Below are 17,141 nucleotides of genomic sequence, written 5' to 3' on the forward strand. Positions count from 1 at the left end.
AAATTTTAGAATTATTAAGGTTAAAATTATTTTTGCTTATGTTTCAAATTAGTTTATATAATGTATGCCAGATTTGAGTTACAAATATTAATAATAATTAAAATGATAAATGATATATAAATATTAACTATTATAATCTCACCAATTAACTTATATTTTTGAAAGTTATGGTTTATTTGTTTATAACAATCGAAACTGTTATGATAGTTTATATCTGTAGTGAAATATAAAAGAAAATTTTGCATACAAATAAAATTTTTGAGAAATATTATATTCTTGGAAAACAATTTTAAAACTTTCAAGAATTTGTATAATTGCTTAATGGAATGAAAAATGATATATAAATTCACATTTTAGAAGCATTAAAAATCATTAATTCTGATATGTATGTAAATTTTTAATAATTTTTCACTATATTGAATTTTTTTATTTTTTTATTATGCTTATAAATGATGCTCGAGTTTGGCACAGCTTGGCCAGTATTGGCCCTTGCGCCATAAAAAAACAATCAAATCAAATCAAATATAAATGATGCTGCTATTTAAAACATTTCTTATTTTCTTAAATATTTACTTATGGTTTAATTTTTTCTGATTGTAGAACAGTATCTAGAAAGAGCATAATTTTAAAATTCAAAGAGAAAAGATTTAATTTTGTTTGAAAACAGCTATTGTCTAGTCTGATATGAAATTTAATGTAAAACGTTCTTCTGATAAGAAATCATAACCATGAAGTTTTAATAACCATTCTAATTGAAATTTGAATCTTAACAAATTCTATACATATTCACTTAGACTTTTAGTTAATTTGCAATTTATTGGCAAAAAATAATGCCCATTTTATTGGCAAAATAAAAAATCCTAATAAATTGCATACTTGGAATTTATTGGGTGATTTATCACATGTGTAAAGTCCAACTTTATTAAACGCCCAACTTTATTAATGAGAAGGCCCAATTTTATTAATAATGATTGTATGAATCAAATGAATAGAAAAGAATCTTTCTTTTGCGTTTAGGCTCAGCAGGAACACGATGCTCTAATCCAGGAAATCACCAAGCTACTTTTAGACCATGGTTGTGACCCTATGGTGCGAAACAAGGAAGGAGAATCACCATTCAACCTTGCAGTAAAGGAGGTGAGAAACACGTGAAAGTGTATTATGCAATTTCTTTCTTTCTTTTACTTGAAAGCTCCCCCCCCCCCTCTTCTTCAACATTTTTGAATTTTGTCTTTTTCTGTCAAGGTATTTATTTCTTGCCTCAATTTGAAAGTGTTTCATCTAATGTATAATGAATATATTTGGTTATTATCCATGAAATTATCTACTACATTTTAATTCACAGTGCTCATTTTGAATAAAGAAATTAATTGGTATGAGAATTCATGATAATAAACTCATTATTCAAAAAGTATTTTACTTTTGATTTAAGCAATAAATGTGTGTATGTATATATATATCCGTCTCGGGAAAGCAATTTATTTACAAGCAGACGCATCGCGGCACAAAGGCAGAAGTAAGAAAGAAGCGGGAAACAAATGGTCACTAGTCTTATATAACATAGGATTTCCGGCCACACGCCAATTCAATACATGTGGTGACCTTTGACACCTTTTCAAGGGCACCAAAGGGATCACTTTCATTTGAGATGTAGTACTAATGCCGCATTAGTTTTACAGATGAATTAAGTAAACTGAAAGTGGAATTGGATGATGAAATAAGAGAATATTTTAGAATGAAGTTACTATGGACTAAATTAAGATAAAATCATGGAAATTAATTAAACTGAAATTAGAATTAAAATTTCATTACATATATATTGCTACTTAATAATGTACATGAATGATATGAATGTTTTTTCTACTTCTGGATATACTTCCAGAAATTAAGGTTTTTATCAAAAATATTTAAAACTATGTGATTAAATTTCATGCATTATTGTATATAGAAGCAAGTATTCTTTTAAATTCCTAAATTTTTACTGATTTTTATAGGGCTGTTTATTGTTGGTGAAAATGTTCCTTGATGCAGGCTGCGAGTTAAATTTAGATGTGAGCCATTCCGGTGACAATATTTTACATTATTTAGTTGCTCATGCTCGTAACAGAAAAGTGGAACCAATGCTTCAAGCAATATTGAATGCAGTAAGTAAATGCAAATTAGTTTTTATTTCATATGTAATTGTTTCATGTGTTTGTGTCCTGCTATATAAAATTTTCCAGTTTTATTTAAAATTTAAATTATTATTAATTTTTTAAATTTGAATCCAGAAATGTAGCAACCCTGAATCCACTCCTCATCAGTTACTTTGTCAGATGGCTAAAATGTATAACAAAAATGGGCACACACCTCTACTTCAAGCTTTGTCTGCTCTTAGTTCCTGTGTAAGTAAAATTCTATAATTTTTATTCTCCGAATGCCCATTTATTTTGATTTGATATTTCTGAACTTAAGTGAATAGGCATGTTTTTGATAAGTAATTAAAATTTACTTATCTAAAAAAAACTTTTTCCTCAAAATTAAAAAAAAAATTATAATATTATAATAAAGTTATTATATTTCAAATTCTGTAAATAATCTTAAGAAAAGGCCTCTAAGCTTTTAATGTACTTTTCTTTTAAACAAATGTTGTTGAAGGATAGTAATGATGTGAAAATGGATTTTTTGTTAGTAAGGCATCTGTCTCTGTAAAACAACCTTTTATAAATAAATGAAATAAAAGCCTGAACATTTGAGATAAACAGAAATGATTTTGCATCATAAAATTTAAAATTTTCGAAGACTAAGTAATGTCAAATGGAACACATACATACAGGGCGTCCCACAAGGTATGCAGCGTCTAATTTTTACAGATTCGGATAGAATTCGTCAAGTTGAGTATTTTGATGTATAATGTGGAGTCTCCGAATATAGCATCATAGTCTAATTAAGGTGTGGACCTTGTGTCCTGAAAACTTCAAGGAATGAGAACAAAACCAAGTGAAAATAATTGTTTAATTGGAACTTTCAATGCGATAGATTTCCGACATGTCGGTCATTCAAACAAATAAAACGGCAAAATTTGGAATTGAAGCTCTCAATGTTTTTCTACTAAACATCTGTTCTAATTTCCTTGACCTCAGTTTAAATTGCTGCTATCAAGTCATCCGGTGTTGAGGGCCATATGAGACTATGTCTTTCAAACGTGCGCATCAAAAAAATAAATGGCATGGATTAAGACCTTGGGAGAAAGGTGGCTATTCTCTATCATTATTTGTTTTTTAATGGAACCCAACTCAATCAGTCTGAAAATGTTCAGATAAGAGATTGAAGTTTCCAGTGTGCGGTGAGGTCTAGTACTATCTTGCATAATCCAGTAATCGCTTATCTTTTCTATGCTAAGCAAAAATAAGATGTCATTGTCATTCAAAAACTTTCACTTTCTGAACATTAGATTCTGTTCTTGCACTCATCTCTTTTTTCCCTTCACATTTTCGCTAGCTTATTGTCCAATACAGTGCCGGCTTCCTTTCACACATTCTTTTGATCGCCGTTTATGTTGCTATGAATATCGAATTTTTTCGCCGTGCTGTTATATGATTACAATTCATGATAAGCCAGCACCATGAAAACACATTCAATTTGGTAATTTCAGGACCGTAACAAATATGCACATTACAAAGAAATTTTTTAGTCTCATTCTCGTCAAACCTGTTTTCTAGCCTTATATGCCTCTGCAGGAATTTACATATTCACTTGCAGACATGCTTTTCCTCTCATTGTTTACCACAAATTTGCATAATCACCTTGAAAAGTTTTGATGCTGGGCAATCGTCGTATGTATCATAATTTGGAATACAAACTGTCGTATTCATAATTAACGTTTTTCGTGTAATTAGACTATGACGCTACATGTTTTATATCAAAATACTTTAGTCTTAACGTGCTCCATCCGAATCTGTAAAAATTAGACACTGCACACATTGTGGAACACCCTGTAGATTCGCATTTAAAGAATATGAATATTTCTTTGAATACTAATCTACTCCATTTAGCTTTGATATTATTTATGTTTTTGCAATCTCTGTGACATTGAACTACAAAACAAAATTTTATTGTAATAACCATATTTTTCATCTACTCAAAGTGTTTTTTTTATAATGTAATCTTTTTTTGAAATTAATAAATCAATAAAACTAATTTCTGGCAGTTTTAACATATTTATGGAAATCTGTTTGATTAACCTATTAAGGATTTTAATAATAACACCATTATAATTTTTTCTTTGAAATATTGATAGATAACTACTACTTTATAAAATATCATTATGGAAACAAAAAAAAGGGAGGGGGTGGGTGAGATTAGAAAACTATAATGCAATCGAATCAGGTAAATCAAAATTTTTGTGATGTGAATGAATAGATTCATTGCATTGAATTGTGTCAGTTTTTATCTATCTTTTATGTTCTTTGGTCTGCAGATTTTGTTAAATAAAGTTTCTTGTTTTTGTTTGTTGTTGTGCTTTTTCTTTTATTTTTTATTTTTTTATTATTATTTATTTTTTTTGTGATAAAATTCTGTTTAAATTTCTTCCAGCACGATGAAGAAAGTCAAAATCGTTTGCTGACATTTATCAAGGTAAATATGTTATGTTTTTTCTTCTGAGAAAAAAAAAATTCTTATTTTTTTTGTCGTGGCAATAATTTATTGTGGTTTTATTATTATTATTATTTTTTTTTTTACAGTTCTTATTAGATGAACTGGGTGCTGATGTCTCTGCTCCATGCAAAGATAAAGATGGGAAAGGTATGTAATAAAATCTTAGTGTTACCATTTAATTCTCAAATTGATTATGTTTCTGATTATTGTTGGTGATCAGCTTAATCTCTGGAAGTATTGATTGTGATTAATTTTAATCTAACCTGTAATGCATGACTTAATATACACAATCTTTCAATAACGTATTTTTAAGCTCCAAATAACAATAAACATTAAAGCCTTATTATTATTATTTTATACCTGAACTTTTTATCATGTACATGAACTATTCTAATAGAATCAAATATCATGACATTAAAATACTATTAAAAATGTGTCTGGGTAATGTATATTCAAATAGTGTAGGTTTATCTTCACTTTCTTGTTCATCTCTAGCCACTTTTGGAAACCAACTGGTTCAATTTAAATATGGGTGTGTTTAATTTCAATTAAATCTAATTCATAAGTTTAGCTACTAGAACTAATTAGTATTTAATAGCAACTGCATTTAATTACGGGTAATTTGATGTTCATGATTACCTCAAAAAATTAATGAAATTGTGATACACAATAGAGCTATGTTATTTTATTAATCTGACATTTATTTCATTTATTAGGTAAATAAAGCTGTCTGATGTTCAAGACCCTTCCCACCATAATACCATTAAAATTATTACTGTCTTTATTATAAATCTTCTAATTTATATTTTGTTTCAAATTTTTTAACCTGACTTTGACTTTATTTTTTTATTATTCATACAAAATGTACAGATAATAAACATAATCATGATTGCAACTGCTTTTTGAAAAACTGGGGAAATACATACAGCTAAAAAATCATCCACAAAACTGGAATTTTAAAGTTTTCCTCACAAACCAGAAAATTGGGAATTTTAAATTTTTTAGTTTTTTTTCATCTAAAAATACTGATCCATTTAAACATTGCAAGAATGAAAAATAATAGCCATTGCTTTAAAAACAAAAATACATCACTTACTATTGCTAAAGAGGGGAAGTTCTTCATTTTTCTACTTATCCCCCCCCCTTCCTGTATAGATCTTTTCAAAACTGTAGGGTGGGGAAACAAAATTAGAATAGTTACCACAAGCTGCTTAGTAGAACTACTATTACTAGTGGAGCTACTGAAACTGAAAAATTGCACATTTTAGCAGAGTGTTTTTTATTTAAAAAGACTATGAAAAAATATTTGAATGCCCTCAATATTTTGGAATGTAATCAAAATGTACATGACATCAAAAATTTTAATATTTTATAAGTTGCATCTTGTTTGAATCTGCATTTTTTGAAAAAGCAATGCAGTGTTTTATGAAAAGCGAATGGTTGATTTGCTACAACATCTTTATTCCAAACTGCAAATTTCCACTGCATGTTCAGAACATGCATTGATGTCATTTAAAATTTTCTTGGGAAAAAATGGATACAATGGACAACTTGATTAATTTAATAAGGAAATTCATTTAGATGATTTCTATTTTAATATTTTGAGATTGAAAGAATTTTCTGATTTTTATGAAGTTGTAAAAATAATTCTTGTATGTCACATAACAATGTAACTGTGGATAGATAATTTAGTATCAACTAGGATATACTTATTGAAAATCTGAAAGAAGATTCTTTTCTTAAACATTTATGAAAGTCTCTTAAGACATCTCAAAAGATTTGCTTCAATATGTAAAATTTGAATGTGTGAAGTATTATAAAAACTTTAGAAGACAAGCGGGGGGGGGGATTCTAACATTGCAAAGAAACTTTACAAATTCAATTGTTGTAAAACAGGGGGTGGGGGAAACTAATGATGGAATATTCTGCAGAGGTTGCAGAAATCGTTTCTTAAATATAGGAATTGATTTCTAAAAAATTAATAATAATTAAATAGTTTGTATCATGATAGGAAGAATTGTATTTACCCGATGACAAGGTGCAGTTTTACTGCACCCTAATCCTGAATTTTGCGTGACTTTAAACTAGAGAGCATGTGTTTAGTAATAATCCCCCTCCTCCTTAACATATGAATTTTGTCTTGCTAAAATCTAAGCAATTTTTTTCGGCATAAAAACTCATTTGATATACAAGGCAATGTTGAATTCTTGTGCACCTTGCCCTTGTTTTTCCCACTGATAAAAACTAGGGGTTATTGTTATTCTATTATAAGTAACACATGAGTGCTGCCTGCAAATTTTTTAAATTGCATATACATATAGGGAATTATTTTTCTGGATTTGACTGGCAGATTTAATGGAACAATGGAAATTATGAGAATTTCACTGCAACAAAGAAATATATTAATTATGCAAAAAAGTATTTTTTTAAAATTAATTACAATTCAGAGAAAAAATTGTAAGACCAGTAAATTAGTACCATTAAAAGAATAGTTTTTCAAAATTTGAAACAGTTTACAAATCTAAGAACTTTCAAACTCTTTTTACTCTAAGAACTTCCAAATTTTTGGAAATTCTTGAGCAAAATGCATAAGTCTCAGTTTTTAATTAATTAAAAAAAATTTTTTAATTGCCTGAGTTACTTATTGTTATCTTCCAATGTATATTTATACCAAATTTTGTTACACTTGGTTAAATGGTTTCCATTTTCCTGTATTATCAGTAAATACAGATTTTTTCTTTATTATCAGTAAAGGTAACTTTTTTTTTCGTAATAGCAATTTTTATTTCTATTTTCAGACACATCATATGCCTTGCATCTTGGTACCAAATGCAAAAGTGGCAGAGTTATTGAAGTACTTTTAGCACATAAACCACCACTTAATGTTTTTGATGAGGAAGGCCAATCACCATTGATACTTGCAATTAAAGGAGAAAATACAGAGGCTGTAGAAGCATTGGTAAGTGTTTTTTGATAGATGGGACAAGAAAGACCTTATTTGCTCTAAGAAGTATTAATATATATATATATATTAGTAAGAAATGGCATTTAAGATAGTAGTAAAATTGCTCCATTTTCTGTAATTAAATTTTTATTTAAAAAAAAAGACTTCATATTTATAGTTCCATTAATTTAGAGCTTTGTTTGATAACAGGTCAAGGCTGGTGCAAATGTGAATTTGAAATCCAATGATAAGAATAAAATATCACCACTTCTTTTAGCCGCTCAGTAAGTAAAGAATATTTTTTTCTCGAAATTATCAGTATTTTCTTCGTAAATCAGTATTACCCTTTGTACTAAACAGATTATAATAAGGTGTCTCTTTTCATACTAGAAATCCCAATCTTGGAAAAATAGTACAGCTTCTTGTTCACAATAAAGCAGATGTCAATGACATAGATAAAAAGAACAAAAATACAGCTCTACATTATGTTGTGAGTGTAAGAGCCCCAAGTAAGTTAAGTTTAAAATGTTATCAATGCTTCTCTGTTGCTATTCCATGAAATTATAACTTTTATTTTGCCATTATTATGATACTAATAATTATTTTTATGTTCAATGGTGGATTCATTTTGGAATATTTTCGGATTAAATCAGTGTTAGAAAGATTATATGAGAACAATCTATTCTTTTATAAAATTTGTAAATCTGTTAAAAATTAAAATTTTATTAGCTTTAATTCATATTTTTTCAAAGTTGGTTAATAATAATTGTTCATTTATAAGTTTATATATTTATATATAATCTCCTTATTCTTGTTAAGTATTTTTTTTTTTTTTCCTTCAGATGTTTTAGAAACTGGCAAAGTTCTGTTAACAGCTGGTGCTGATGTGAATGCAGTAAATGACAAACTAAGAACCCCACTTCATTTATCTGTTAATTCTTCAAAGAGTGATAGCGATTCCACATATGCCATCGAAGAATGCTTATTAGGATTTGGTGCAAGACTTGATGCTCTTGATTGTCGTCATAGAATCCCATTGCATTATGCTTTTGTAAAAATAGGAAGGTATGCTAATGGCTCAGCATTTGTTGCTAACATTAAAAGCTAATTTGCTCATATATATCTTCACATTTCATTTTTTAAATGCTATGGAATTCATATTTTTTTTTGTATGTGCTTTTTTAATAAAACATTTTTTATTTCTTTGTAGACCATTTGATACAGATCAAATAGATCCAATGGAACTTGTTGTTTTGTTAACTGGCTCAATGGCGAAAGAGACCATTGAGATTCCCGATGATTTTGGAAGAACTGTTTTGCACTATGCAGCTTACAGAGGAGCAACAATATGTGTCATGCACTTATCTAAGGTAAGAGGTGTCTCATTTTGCATAAAATTAAAAATAAATTGTTGTATCTTATCCATGTTCCTAAAATATTATTTCACAATAATATGCTGGCCCTTTTCAGATGTATCTGACCCCGACTCCAAATGGAATAACATGCTCTTTTAATCCTTTTTGCCTGGTGCTTTAAATAATTAATATTATGGGTGGCATTTAATATTTTAAATTGAAGCATGAAATGATTTCAAATTAAAATTATTGAACCAAAAAAGCATTACAGGAGGGAGGGAAATTTTAAAGATTTTTAGAAATAAAATCTCTATATTAAATTAAAATGTTTAAGAAGGAAAGCAGTGTGAAATTTTAAATGATTAAAAATAAATACAATTAATGTTATTTCTATAAAAATTAAACATTATTTCTATGAAATTTGTGAGGTCAAAATTGAATGGAAGAAGTGAAACTTGCAAGTTTAAGTTGTAAAGCCACATAATGGGAATAGCTATTTGACATAATGGAGCCCCTTCTCAGTTTTATTTGTAGATTTTTAATGTAACTGTACAGAAGGTTAAAATAAAAAAAAAATTTAACTGGTTGTATTGTTAAGTATCTAATTAGCCTTTAGAGAATTTTTTGTTCCAATCTGAAGAACATGAATGCGTTCTATAACTACAGATATACATATATACTGCCATTATACTTGGGGAAGAGCCTGCTGACACGTTAAATTTCACCTCTCCCCCCCCCCCAGAATTAAAAATATATATATATGATTGACTCTATATACCTCCTTTGAACCACATGCCTGTGCACCTTTGCTAACAAGGGAAAATAAAATATAATGATCTTGTGAGGGAGATGTATATTCATATTCTCATTAACTTCACCTTGTTATGAGTAGTGAATGATTAATTTTTTTCTCTAAAACTTACTCTATTTGTATACTCTACAAAAAATTTTTATAGTCAGTTTATTTATTTATTTATTTATTTTTCATTTTGAAATAGTGTGAAGATTTTTTATTAAACAATAATAATTTGAAAGTTATGAACAAAAAAAAAAAAAAAAAAAAAAAAAGCATGAAAACTTTTCTGAATTTCTAATTCAATATTCTTTTCCTTTGTGTTTAGATTAGATGATATAATCAATATATTATGAAAGAGTGAATAAATCATTTTAAAAACATATTGAGGATACATACTGTTCTTTTATAGAAATTTGAACAGAAGATGCAGATGTTTTGCTCATATAATGCACCTATGACATCACAATTCTTAACTTAAATAATTCACCATTATAATTTTTTTTTCCAGAGCTTCAGTAACTTAGATGCTAAAGATAAAGATGGGAATACAGCCTTTGGTCTTGCTGTGAAAAATGGTCATTTCAGGTAATTTTAAAGTCAGTTTCCTAAAATTTTCAATCATAATTTACCAAAAACTGCAATTGGGGTTTTAATCTGGTTTAAAAAATAAATTAAATTCTTGATTTATTATTTATTCTTCAAATAAAGTATTTCATTTTTTCTTATTACAGCTCGGCATTAATGCTACTTCAAACTGGAGCTAACTGTGTTGCAGATGTCATTACACCTTGTCAAACCATTAATAAAAAAGACTCAAAATCTTGGACATGGGCCCATGTAAAGAAACCACCAGAGCCCCCTGAAAAGCATACCATATTACAGGTATATGTGCCATTGTGAAAAATGTGTTGTTTGAATTTTAAAATTTTTTTTAATAAATGGATTTTATAGAAAGTTGTCTGATATATTTTTGACTTGTTTTTGCAGGAAACATTATTGAAGGACTGGCAGGGAATTTTGTATATGATGCTAGATCAACTTGATACAATGAAAAAAGAGCTGAAAGGAATAACTATTGCTGTTGAAGTAAATAATAACTTCTGTGGATTTTTCTTATTCTTTGTTATAGTAAAGTTATATATTACAATGCCATTGACATCTTTGGAAACCAGAGATCTTTAATTATGAGATTTCAGAGAGTAGAGTTCGTTATGAAAAAATGAACTTTTAAGTCTCAATAAAAAGCTCATAATTTTAACTCCTGCAAAACAGTTAAGAGATGATAGATACACTGCTGCTTAAATTATATTGAAATGTTTAGGTTATTCTTAATGTTTTCCAATCTCCAGTTTTTTTTTTTTTTTTTTTCTGCCATATACCCTTTTTAAAAAAATCTTAAATGTAAAAATATGCATTGATTGAACATGGTTAATAAGATTAAAGGATAACCTTCATGTCAGATCTTCTCATGTGTACTTTTTTACAATTGCCTTCTGAGATAGTTATCTTTTTGCTTCAGTAACAGATTTATAAGTCCATGCTTCATCATCTGCTGTAATATATTGTAGGAAGCTTTAATCTAGTATGAACTGTTTTACAGCTCCTGATTAATTACTATATGCCCCCCCCCCCACACACAAACCAGTTGAGAAATTGCTGCAAATTGTATTTATCTGCAAGCTACAAGTCAATATTGTGAGATGTTACCTTTTGCTAATACTTAGATCTTTAGCAGTTTTATAAAGAAGTTATTTAGAATTTGTTAATGGAAGTGCTGTCTTCCTTCTTACGAAAACTGTGTCACAACAAAAACCTGTTGTTGTCGGGTGGGAACCTACCTGAATTTTAAATACTTTATGGTGCTTGATTCCGAGTATCAACATTGTTTCTAGCTTGAGAACTGGCTAAATAGTACTGTGCAAAAGCGTATTGCAATATTCGGAGTATCTCGGATTTTATTTAAGCAAACTGAATGCAAAAAAAAAAAAAAAAAAATTGGTGCTCTCTTCAACATTAAATAGTATCATAATAATATAATTTTCTGTAGGAATGAGGGGAGGGGACACATGAACTGAAAGCCATGCAAGTTCATTACTGTTTGTTAGGTTGATGAACAACTTGCATTTAGTTCAAAGATCCATTTCTTTTGTGTATGACATCTTTTAAATGAAATTTATTTGTAATATTTTTTTTCTCTAGTATTTTAATGTTGCTGTTTTTCTTACTCTTTGTAATTAAGATATATAATATGATGATTATTATAAATGGCAATTATTCATATTGCAGGCATCCTTGCGAACATTCAAGTATAATGTTGCTCTGAAACTGATTGGCAGAATTAAGCACAGCTGGATGTTGTATACTGACAAACTGAGCATGTTGCATGTATTAGCCCGAGAAGCTCCTCCAGATTACTTGCCTGAACTTCAAGTCAAAGTATGTAGCATCATTTGCTTTACTTTTTTTTTTTTTTTTTTTTTTTAATTTGGCAAATATTCCTGCTGAGTTCTTATCCTATATAAATTGTATTATTTGTTTGTATAAGCAATACTTGTATTGTATAAAGCAAGGCAGTGCCTCGTTGCTTCTGAGTGAGGAGAGAAAGTATCAATCTATTATTATAATTTTTTTTCCTTCTGCGTTGAAGATTTTTTTTTTTTTATTTGCATAATCAGTGCAAGAATTTTTAGCATGATTAGAAAGGAAGAAAAAAATCTTATTCAAGCATGAATACAAAAATGCTGGAGTCACTCCTCATTACAAAAATATATATGCGAGTTTGTTAACTGTTAAACTGAACAATGATGATAAAAGAAAAAATGGGGGAGTCAAAATAACTTGTTATTTAATGGGGGGGATTGTAAATGGCTAACAAGTATTTTGTTTGATTAAAAAAATTGTGATATGTGATTTAAAAAAAAAAAATATTTCATTTATATATGTAGTCAATAAGAACAGTTAAATAATCAATAATAATGTTAGAAAATATTTATTTTTGCCAATTAAAATTCCTTGGAAATATTTATATTTTAGTAATTTATTAATACTATGTTAAATGTAATATATTTGTAAGAAGTGCTACTGGTGACTGGGTGTACAATGTTGGAGGGTGTGTAAAAGGCCGCTGGGTGAAGTTATGGATTACCAGAAAGCATAATGGGGAGGGCCAGTACTGAATAGAAGGGTTCTGGTTGAAACCAAGTTTAAAAATAAAGTATATTAAATATATATTTTAAGATTGATTAATCAGTGTTGACTTCTTTTTTTTTTTAGGTTGCCCAATTTTTGATTGAAAAAGGTGTCCCTCCCATGTCACAAGATGAACATGGAAGTTCTGTGCTAACATATGCAGCTATAAACAGAAACTATACTTTGTGTTCATTTTTTTCATGTAAGTACCTGTATTCTAGTAATTTAAAATAAAAATGTGGAATTTGAATTTTTATTCCGGATATCAAATATATATATATATATATATATATATATCTTTAGTCTTTTTTTTCTTTTTGTAACTATTTTTTAAATGTTATATTTATTACAGTAAAGTATTAATTATATACATTTAATGAAAAAATTCATTTTGCATGTAGAAAATACAAACTGTCTCACAAAGAAACTGTTCAGAGTATATTTAATTTTGTTTTAAATCTATTTAAGATGATTTTGAGCAATTAAGGCATGCATCTAAACATATATTATTTTTATTATTTGGAATTAGGTAGTATTTTAGATTAATTGTAAAATGTTTCTAAAATTTTAATTTAAAAAAATGTTTTGACTTTGTAAAAATCTTAAGGTGTATGTACACACTTGAAACTTCGAAAATCGTTCAAAATATCGAATATCTTTTTTTATTGCTTAATAATGTTCTCTCATCCTTTAGCTTTCAAACGATACCAAGATGTTATCAATATTCAAAATATTTCTCTCAAGTTATAATTATTTTGCTTGAGGGGCTTTCATTAAAAACTCTAGTCATGGCGTTTTTAAAACTCATTTTATGAAGAATGATATTTTTCCACTATATTGCTTCATTCAAACAATCATAACTCAACAAATTAACCAAATACAGTTATTTATATATCAAAATAATCTGTATGAAATAGTGGATGTTTTGTGCCTCAATCAAAGTTATATTTATAGAAATAAATTTTTAATAGCTATTTAAATGTAAAATTACAGAAAAAATCTCCTTTTTTCTATTCATTGTTGATGAAAAAATTGTTAAAAAAAAACTATATACTTTTATAACTTGATTGAGGCAGACAACATGAAGACTAATATAAATTAGAATTTAAGATATCATGTTTCAAAAAATAGGCTAATTAGCTCATTAAATATTATTTAATTAATTAATAATTAGTGTAATAGGGTTTTTTCTCACTGAAATGAATTTAAACATATATTAATGACCTACTGTGAAAAAACTGGATTTTTAAGGTTAAAATTTTTTTAAAAAAAATCTGGTGTGTACATACACCTTAAAAGTTTATATTAGGAATTTTTTAAAAATAATATACGTCTTAGAACTAATTTCATACATATTTGTACAAAACATGTATTTTAGAAAATTCATAAAAAATTTCCCATATTCATAAAAATTTCAATTGAAAAAAAAAACAACAACTTAGGTTTCAAAAAATAATATATAAACAAGAATGCAATATGGAGAAATTTTAATTCAAAGTTTTCATCCTTCTAATAGCATTTTATAAAAATTCTGGAATAACCTATAAATCTTACCAACTGTTGATACACCTATGTAACCACTACCATAAAAAATAGACATAAATTGTGAAATAAGCTATTATATATGCATAATGAATGTTAATAAAGAGAAGATTGAAATTTGCAAAATATTAAGCTTAATAATTTAATAAAAATGTATGTATATAAACCTCAAAGCTTATTTCATGCACATTTCTACTGCTATCTCAGCATACAACATGTTCAAAACTATTAATGCTTTTATTTCCATTATTTTAAAAGTCTTAGATTGAGCATGGTGAAATGTAAATAAAACAGTAATTTAAAACCCTTTCTTATAAAGAAGAATATTTCATACCTAAAACTAACAAAATTGAAGAATCCCCATCCCTTAAATTGGTTAAAATGGGAGACAAAAACCACAATTATCAATTTTTTTTAAATATATTTATTAGGTTCTTTTTTAAAAATGGATGTGGCAACATTCTGTACACTCCTATCGTGCATAAAAATTATGAAATACTAATTTAAAAAATACAGTTATAGCTATCGAATTAGAATGTGTGTTTAGAATCATTATAGCAAGTATTGCTACAGATTAACATTTGTATATTTGATATTAATCTAGTTTTATAGAATACTGAGCATTTATGATTAAAAACAAATTATGTTCCTTTATAATGCATTTAAATACAACTGGATTATATTTTGAATTATTATGCTAGATATTATAGCCATGTACCTTTCTTTTTACTATCAACTAAAATTATCATTAGTAACAATGATGAGTTTAAAATTCATTTTTATGTTTTCTGCTAAGTTTCGAGTAGAATCCTGTAAACATTTCTAATTATAGTTTCTGTCAGGTTTTTGTTTTCAGTGTTGATAAGCAAAAGTAATTAAAAGTGTCATTTAAATACAATGTGTATTTCATTAAACTGAAGTTATTTTTAATTTATCCCCTCCTTCCACCTAATTAATGCTTTGTTGTTGCATTTTATTTTCATTCTGATCTTATTTGGAAATCATCAAATTATTTTGACTACAAAAGCTTGATAGGTTTGTGACTAGATTGATCATTCTTAATGTATATTGTTTTTTTATCAAATCTATCTTGTTATGCTTCTTAAACTCCTAATAATGCAATTTCCAACTTTATTTATTGTAAAATGGAAAGTTTTTTTATATCTGTTTTCTTTTTAATGAATAAGTTTGCATTAATAATTTTGTGGTTTGTAAATTTATTCATTTTTTAAATGTTGTCTTTACAGCTAAAATTGGCCTCCCTGTTGCTGCTAAAGTTGACCCAGATAAATCTCTTCGAACTGCATTTTCTGCTCTGTTTTGGAAGCTTACAGCAGAAGATCTGTCAGAAGACATAAAGTATGTTAATTGTTGATGATTCATTGCTAATTCATTTGAAAATGAACAGTTTACCACTGTTCAGTTTCAAATTAAATGGCATGGATTCTTCTCCCCTCCCCCTCCCAATTAACATTTTATTGGTGTAAATTATATGCTATTTGCTTTTTGATTATTTTTTTTAAATTAATCTTGAGTACATTCTTCATTTTCTTAAAAAAAATCAACTCTTTCTCTGATTATAATTTCCATTAATTGAGCTTTTGATTGTTTTATTATATGCATTGATGATTTTTTTTTTTTTTTGTATGCATCATCAAAACATCTTATTTTATTGATTAAAAGTCTATTCTGTGATTGTTACATGTCCCTTAATCTTTTTTTTCCCCCTCTAAAAACAATTTATTTTATTTCCAGGAATTGGTGTTGTAGTTTAATCAAAGCTGGTGCCAATCCTAATATGTTGACCAAGTATCCTATTGTTATGAGTTCATTTCCAGGAGTTAGATGTGAAGTCTTAAATAAACTTCATATAGAAGATCCGAATGCCCCACAGTACACCCCACTTATGATGGCCATTTACAAAGGAAATTATGCAGTAGCAAAAATGCTGCTGAGTAAAGGAGCAGGTGTTAATTTTCCTGATGATAAGCAAAGGACACCATTGATGCATGCTGTTCGCTTGGTGAGAATTTTCTTTGATAGTTGATGATTAAGGTTTTTTTTTTTTTTAGATAGAATTATTTTGCAGAATTGTAATACAGTACATTCCCAATTATCTGCGGAATTGGGTGATGCGGCCGCCGCGGATAACAAAAATTGTGGATAATCCGAAAAAAGCTAAAAACGGGTATAGCAAAGGAGAAAACAGTCATTCCAACTTTGAAAAATTGTTTTATGTACAATGAAACGTAAAATAAACAGCAGGAAATGTTTCACTAACTCTTACTATTTTAGTATATCACTCAAAACGAACCTAAAGTGCATTTTGTTAATGAAAACAGAAAAGTGCTTTGTACTTGTGAGAGGCATCAAGGATACACAGAAAAATGAATACATATGTATTGTTTTAATACTGTAATGTATTATGTAATTACAAAAGCATAACTGTAAAACTACACCTTTTTGAAAAAATCAGTCATTTGTGTTTGCTTCTTGCTTTGAAAGCATTATCTCTTTGCTTGGAAGCAAAAAAAAACTTAGTGCTGCAGGCGCGGATAATCGGGAGTCTAATGTACTGAAATTTAGAAATGGTGTGTGTGTTTTGGTGGGATGGGATAACTAACTTAATCTTGAATTAATTATGAAAATGTGATCAATGAAACAAGCAGGTCTAATC

General features: G+C 28.0%; 1 protein-coding gene across 4 annotated transcripts in view; it reads left to right on the forward strand.

Annotated features, from left to right (window-relative positions):
• Nucleotides 1-17,141, forward strand: part of LOC129956468 (poly [ADP-ribose] polymerase tankyrase-like) — a 141,044-nt gene that overhangs the window by 106,179 nt on the left and 17,724 nt on the right. For all 4 annotated transcript variants that reach the window (XM_056068371.1, XM_056068370.1, XM_056068368.1 and 1 more), the window contains 17 exons: nt 1,018-1,137; nt 1,995-2,144; nt 2,271-2,384; nt 4,576-4,617; nt 4,725-4,785; nt 7,437-7,597; nt 7,793-7,866; nt 7,973-8,091; nt 8,425-8,647; nt 8,793-8,952; nt 10,242-10,318; nt 10,465-10,615; nt 10,721-10,819; nt 12,020-12,169; nt 13,007-13,124; nt 15,712-15,823; nt 16,220-16,487. In XM_056068371.1, the coding sequence (XP_055924346.1) occupies nt 1,018-1,137; nt 1,995-2,144; nt 2,271-2,384; nt 4,576-4,617; nt 4,725-4,785; nt 7,437-7,597; nt 7,793-7,866; nt 7,973-8,091; nt 8,425-8,647; nt 8,793-8,952; nt 10,242-10,318; nt 10,465-10,615; nt 10,721-10,819; nt 12,020-12,169; nt 13,007-13,124; nt 15,712-15,823; nt 16,220-16,487 (2,199 nt within the window). The remainder of the gene's footprint in view (nt 1-1,017; nt 1,138-1,994; nt 2,145-2,270; nt 2,385-4,575; nt 4,618-4,724; nt 4,786-7,436; nt 7,598-7,792; nt 7,867-7,972; nt 8,092-8,424; nt 8,648-8,792; nt 8,953-10,241; nt 10,319-10,464; nt 10,616-10,720; nt 10,820-12,019; nt 12,170-13,006; nt 13,125-15,711; nt 15,824-16,219; nt 16,488-17,141) is intronic.

This window comes from Argiope bruennichi, chromosome 11, assembly GCF_947563725.1.
Source record: "Argiope bruennichi chromosome 11, qqArgBrue1.1, whole genome shotgun sequence".
NCBI classification, from domain to species: Eukaryota; Metazoa; Arthropoda; class Arachnida; order Araneae; family Araneidae; genus Argiope; species Argiope bruennichi.